The following is a 7,007-nucleotide window of genomic DNA, read 5'->3' on the forward strand; positions in this document are numbered from 1 at the left end:
TCGCCAATTTTTACCCCCGTGCTGAATGCCAGTTTCAGGCCTGCCTTGGTGAGACTTTGTTCCATGACGTTTGAGCACTTGGAGTTGGGAACGGACAGATACCCACGGTTCTCATCATTAGCCTCTTTTCCTTTGACACCCCTATTTCTTATTTGTAACGCCTTTTCCTTATTTCTATATAAAAAGCCTGCTGGGTAATATAATTTTTTGAAAATATTAAAAATGCAATTAATTTCCTCCTGGAAATTTACCCAGCAGGCTTTTTATATAGAAATAAGGAAAAGGCGTTACAAATAAGAAATAGGGGTGTCAAAGGAAAAGAGGCTAATGATGAGAACCGTGGGTATCTGTCCGTTCCCAACTCCAAGTGCTCAAACGTCATGGAACAAAGTCTCACCAAGGCAGGCCTGAAACTGGCATTCAGCACGGGGGTAAAAATTGGCGACGTTGTGAGAAATAAAATTAGAAACAAAATAGAAAACGAAGACAACAGTTTAATTTATAGAATTCCTTGTAAAACCTGCCCCGCTAGTTACTATGGCGAAACTAGCAGAGGAATTCACAAGCGGACAACTGAGCACAAAAATGACATCAAAGCCCACCGGACGTCTAACTCTTTAGTGGTACACATCGACAAATTTGGCCACTTGCCGGATTGGGAAAAAACAGAGGTGCTCCATACTGGACTCGATAGAAAGGAAAGGAGGACAATTGAGGCAGCATACATTACCTCACTCCCATGCAGCAACCATCGGGACGGTTTCGTCAAGCTGGCGAGGATAGCAAGCGGACTAATCATCCATGAGGCAAGACGAAAGAGAGATGGCAGCAGCATTGACCGAGGGGGAACGGGGTGAGCTGTGCGGGTATATAAGTTGTCATTGTTCTATTTGTGTACACTCTGAAGAAGTCCTAGTTGGACGAAACGTCAGAAATAAAACTTCAACGGATTCTTGGCGTTTAAACTCACCACCCTACCACTCATTCTGTCTTCACACCTCAACATATATATATATATATATATATATATATTTTTTTTTTTTTTTTTGGTTTAAGTCACTGTAACTTTGTTACGGGTTAGCTGGGTTCGAATCCTCGGCTCGTCCACGTTTCAATTTCCAACAAAATGTCTCCATCGAGCGATTCTTCAGTCTCGATTGCGATGGCATGGAATTAAAAGTTGTTTGTGGTTGAAAAAAAAAAACACTTGATAGCAGGGAACCATTCAGTGTAGATGTATATTATATATATATATATATATATATATATATATATATATATATATATATATATACCTGTGCTCATGACCTCATCAGCTGGGAAGCACAGTGCAAAATTGTTTTTCTTTAAAAAAATAAAATAAAATAAATAAACAAATTGGATTGTTCAACTTTTGATCACCACCCCAAATTGTTTCCCAAAAACTAGGCCGAAAATAGGTAAAATAAGCCGGAGTTTTATATCCTTAGTATGAAGTAGAACAGAATTTTCATTGTTTTGAAACACAGGATTGGTAATTAAAAAAAGAACACATATTAGTAAGAATAAAAAAAAAAAAAATATGTCATACCGTTAGCACATCGGATGGTCCTAATCAATGTTTCCCCACTTATGGTATCGACCAGCAGCAATCCAGCCAACAGTTGGTGGGTCACATTAAAAGGACTACAGGCCTATGCGTAAAAGTAGCACAATTGAAAAACAGAAAAAAATTGTAGGCCTACAAAGAAAAAGTATCATAGGTATATGCCGTAAGCACATTAGATGGTCCTAATCAATGTTTCCCCCACCAAAGCTATCGACCAGTAGCAATGCAACCGACACTTAGTGGGGGCACATTAAAAAGACCGTAGACCATAAAAAAGTAGCATACTTGAAGAACAAATGATTGGTAACTACTAATATTCTATAAAAAATAGCACATTATACATTGTATACTGACATATATATATATATATATATATATATATATATATATATATATATATATATATATATATATATATATATATACCAGTTACACGGTCGTTTCGCTACATTGTTTGGGTCGTTTAGCTACATTGTTCGATCGTTTCGCTATATTTCGCTACATTATATTTTTTCACATTTGAGATCCGAATATGATAAAAAATACGATGTGTGCAGGTTTATAAAGTAACTCTATGTGAGACAAGAATTTGCCTAAGCAGGCGATTTAGCGATAGATAAGATTAACAAATTAACTTAGAAATGAAAATTAATAGCTTACACTTCAAACGGGGATGGAACAATTTTCATTACAAGGAAAAGAAATTGGTCTGTTGCAAAGAAAAGAAATTGATTTGTCATCGCAAAGAAAATAAATATTTATGCTCTGGTTTGGACGGACAAGCACCCGTTAGACACCTCAAACGGGGATGAAACAACTTTCATTGCAAAGAAAAGAAATCGGTGTGTTGCAAAGAAAAGAAGCTTATTTGTTATCGCAAAGAAAAGAAATATTCATGCTCTGGTTTGGCCGGACAAGCACCAGTTAAAGTACAATATGCCTGTTTGGACACTTCAAACGGGGATGAAACAGCTTTCATTGCAAAGAAAAGAAATTGGTCAGTTGCCAAGAAAAGAAATTGGTTTGTTATCGCAAAGAAAAGAAGTATGTATTCTCTGGTTTGGACGGACAAGCACCCGTTTAAGTACAAAATGCCTGTTTGGACACCACTACAAAATTTTTAGGGTCTATACCGGTATCAAAATAAATCCGGAATATAACTAAATTGGATCATAGGCCTAGTGGACGGACAGCTTGATGGGCCTACTGGTGATTGATCACGGGACCGTTCAAGTGAGAACAAGCATTCAGAAGCTGTTCTGCCGTTTTCCTACTGTCGTTATAGGCTTGCCAAATATCGAAGATCTTCTTCTGCAACTGAACGTACTTCTTCCTCTGAATCCTACCTAGCTTACCATCCGATACGAGGCGGACTTGAAGGCTGGCGATTCTTGCCTCGTCATGAAGCAATTCAATGAGTTGGTAAAAAGGCAAGCCACACCTGTCACCTGCCCTACGGTTAATGGCATGATGCCACCCCTCGACATCGTTGTTCGTTCTTATGGGTGACATAAAAATACTCCATGCGGCAGGGGGCCAATCGTTGCTGATGATCCAGGTATCTTCAATGTAGGAAACGAGACGTTCTAGTGCAGGTGAATTTGCCTTTGTCTTTAGATCTTCGAAAATTCTTGGGATGTGTTCCGACGGTAGGAACGGTAAGGCCATCAGCTTCTTGATGAATCCGTGCACTGCGTTGTCGTTTATGAATGCATGTTGCAGGCCGATTTCCTGGGTCTTTCGCCATAGTGACTGGGTCCAGTGATGGAGACAGCCGGTAATCTTGACCCCAGGAAAAACTCGTGGAAAGGCTGTCCACATTGCAATCTCGAAGTCAATCACAAGATTGCGAACATGGACAGTACCTAATTTTTCCTTGAGTTTCTTTAGTACGGCCTTGTAATCCTTTTTTTCTTCCGGACATCAGTGCGAAGGCAAGTGGTATCTGTTTCGTGTTTTCCCCACTTTTTACGAAGGCGTTGATGGAGAACAGCTGCTTGAACGGGTCCCGGCACAATTTGAACGTTCCATCGGCGTACCATGTTTTTGCGTTACGCAGTAAATTCAGCTGCTCATCCGTAGAAAATATCAGATGGCGGCGGTCCTTTAGAAATTCCACCGGTATATGGTCGTCCTGCAGTTAAAATTCAAGGTCTTTTGGATCTTTAGGCCTGTTCTTCTGTCGGAAACTGTTCGTTGCTCTAGTCTGATGATCTTCCACAAAAAAAAAAAAAAAAAAAAAAAAAAAAAAAAAAAAAAAAAAAAAAAAAAAAAAAAAAAAAAAAAAAAAAAAAAAAAAAAAAAACATGAAGGTAGAATTTAAATAGAATTGAATAACTGCAGGAACCTTGTCATCTCATTTCAAAGAGGGAAAGAGATCCAGTCCTCTAAGGGACTTTGCTTTCAGTTCTGACATTTGACTTGCAGCTTCCTAGCTAAAGAGGTGGCAAAAGAGCTCTTATATTACGCTCTGATCTGTTGCAGGAATTCCTTGGATTCTTGTGAATCTCTATTCAAGAGTGACTGAAGAGGTTCTGGAGGACTTGGAAGCTCTTCCAAATGAATCTATTCTCTGTTGCAGCATAATCCATCCGACTCTCTTCTGAATTTCATTGGTCTAAGAGGTATTGATGTGAGTTCATTGTCATTTTCCTCATGATTACAAGAGAAAGCTAATACTCTTTCTGTGAGCAGAGTTCCTCTTGGTATTCTGTGCCTGGAAGCATCAGCAGGTTCCCTTTGCTGGGTTTGCTCTATAGTTTCAGGATCGCTGATTGGTTGAACGGCCGTGACGTCACGCGTACTCAGCAACCTATTATTGGTCGAACAAAATTTACCCCTTTGGCTGGATTGGGGGTCCATGGGGTCACGTGCTTAATGGATTGTATACATAACGAACTATGGGTAATGCTCACACACACACACACACACACACACACACACACACACACACACACACACACACACACACACACACACACACACACACACACACACACACACACACACACACACCTCTCATGGCGCTGTGGTTAGAGCTCTGGCCTGCCACTACGGAGGTACGGGTTCGACTCTCGCCCGGGGCTGAAATAATATCAGTATCGCAGCGCGGAGGGGTGTTACTCCAACTCTCGTGGGCGGGGAGTTGGGGGTGTGTGTGTGTGCAAGGTCATAGCATTACCCATAGATCGGACCTACGAGCTCTGAGCTCTCTTCCAGGAGGGAAATAGCTGTCGATCACGAGTCCAACACGTGATCCAAAGACCAAGTGAATACACACACACACACACACACGCGCGCGCACGTGCATTCACATACCATCGCCTTTGCCTAAGGTGTACGGTAACAGCTTTTAAGAGTTTAAAAAAGACCTGAGTGGTCAACCGTGAAAGCTAACCACTATACCTTGTGTGTGTGTGTGTGTGTGTGTGTGTGTGTGTGTGTGTGTGTGTGTGTGTGTGTGTGTGTGTGTGTGTGTGTGTGTGTGTGTGAGCATTACCCATAGTTCGTTATGTATACAATCCATTAAGCTCTCATCCGAGAGGGTGATAGCCGTTGATCACGAGCCCAGCACGTGACCCCATGGACCCCCACCCAGCCAATAATAATTATAATTAAAGGGTCGACCTTTTTATACCCATTACAAGCTTTTGTGGACCTTATTTGTTTATTCATTTATTTATTATGTATAGTTATTTTTTATCTAATTATTTATTTTATTCATTCATTTATTCTTATTTATTTATTTATCTATTATTTATCACTTTTGTGCTGTTGTCATTATGTTGCCATTAGTGATATCGTTATTGATATTAATGTATAATTATCTAATTATTATTGTTTATTATTGATTACATTATTATTATTATTATTATTATTATTATTATTATTATTATTATTATTATTATTATTATTATTATTATTATTATTATTATTATTATTATTATTATTACTATTATTATTATTATTACTATTATCATCATTATCATTACTGTTATTACTATTGCTACTATTATTATATTTATCATTATTGTCATTATCACTGTTTTTGTCATTATTATTACAATCGTTCTAAATTACCTCTAACCTGAACCATGTGCCAGGAGACGTGGATGACCTAAGAAAGGAAGAGACAACGAATGTTTGTATATATGCAGCGACACGGCTACCCCCGTGATATCAAGGGGGAATAGGCGTTTTAGTACATACTGTTATTCATGTATTTATCTATTCACTTTTTATTATTTGTTTGTTTTTCATTTATTCATATGTTTATTATTTATTTATTCTTATTTATTTATTTATTTTTCTATTTATAATTTATTTATCTATTATTTGTTTATTTACTTATTTGATTTATTTATATGTTTATTTTATATATTTTGATTGTCTATTTATCTATAATTTATTTATATACTATTTGTTTATTTATCGATTTCATTTATCTACTTATTTATCTAATTATCTTTATTTATTTATTAATCTATCTATTTATCAAATTATTTATTCATTTATTTAGATAAAAAGGTCGAAGTAGATTCTCCACTCTACCCACTTCCTCATTGGTCTCTTAGAATTAATAAATGAAATAATAAATGATAAATAACAAATGATAACGTAAGGTTTCTATGTACTTTTTTGTTAGTAATATCTATCTATATTAATCTATATTAATTTCGATCTATATTCTATATATTTTTGTTTTTGATTGATGTACATATACTGTATATCTTATGAATGCAATTTGTTTTATTAAGTTTATTTCATTTAATCATTTTATTTATTTATTTACTTATTTACATATTGTTTTATGTGTTTTAATTTTTATTAATTCCTTTATTTTGTCTTTATCAATTATATTTGTATTTTCATGTTTATTTTATTATTACTATTATCAATATTCTCAAGGGACAAAAACACCTTTACGGGTTTTTGGGGAAAAAATATCGACTGTATTTAAGTCGATGTGAGGAATTTTTTTTTTTTTTTTTTTTTTTTTTTATAAGACGCGAATAGAACAAAAAATTAACTATTTTTCTTCCAAATGTGAAGGAAAACATCGACATATAAACCAAAATCGACGGCATTTTGCCTAGTGTGAAGATGGAAATCGACAGCATTTTTGCCGTCGATTTACATGAAAATCGACGGTAATTTTGCTTAGTGTGTAGATGGAAGTCAAAGGAGGAAAACGACGGCATTTTTGACGGCTTTTTGCCCTGTGTGAAGGAGGAAATCGACGGCATTTTTACCTTGTGTGAAGATGGAAATCGACGGTATTTTGGCCTAGTGTGAAGATGGAAATCGACGGTGTTTTTGCCTAGTTTAAGACGACATGAAAGGTAAAGATGTCATGGTATCAGGGAGCGAAATTTTCAGGTCAGCACGTGGCCTTACGTAACACTGAACGAAACATTCT

At 36.6% G+C, this 7,007-nt stretch overlaps 1 protein-coding gene across 1 annotated transcript; it reads right to left on the bottom strand.

The window, feature by feature from the left end:
- Positions 1 to 2,791: 2,791 nt before the first annotated feature.
- On the bottom strand, positions 2,792 to 3,409 carry LOC143041278 (uncharacterized). Its single transcript, XM_076213108.1, has one exon. It carries the CDS (start codon positions 3,407 to 3,409, stop codon positions 2,792 to 2,794), a length of 618 nt encoding a protein of 205 aa, XP_076069223.1.
- Positions 3,410 to 7,007: the final 3,598 nt, after the last annotated feature.

This window comes from Oratosquilla oratoria, chromosome 30 (genome assembly GCF_046742065.1).
Source record: "Oratosquilla oratoria isolate Oo_2021 chromosome 30, ASM4674206v1, whole genome shotgun sequence".
Classification (NCBI taxonomy): Eukaryota; Metazoa; Arthropoda; class Malacostraca; order Stomatopoda; family Squillidae; genus Oratosquilla; species Oratosquilla oratoria.

Bases quoted from the DNA above. Each gene is read 5' to 3' on its own strand.
- LOC143041278 (XM_076213108.1), bottom strand. From the start codon at position 3,409: ATGTGGACAGCCTTTCCACGAGTTTTTCCTGGGGTCAAGATTACCGGC.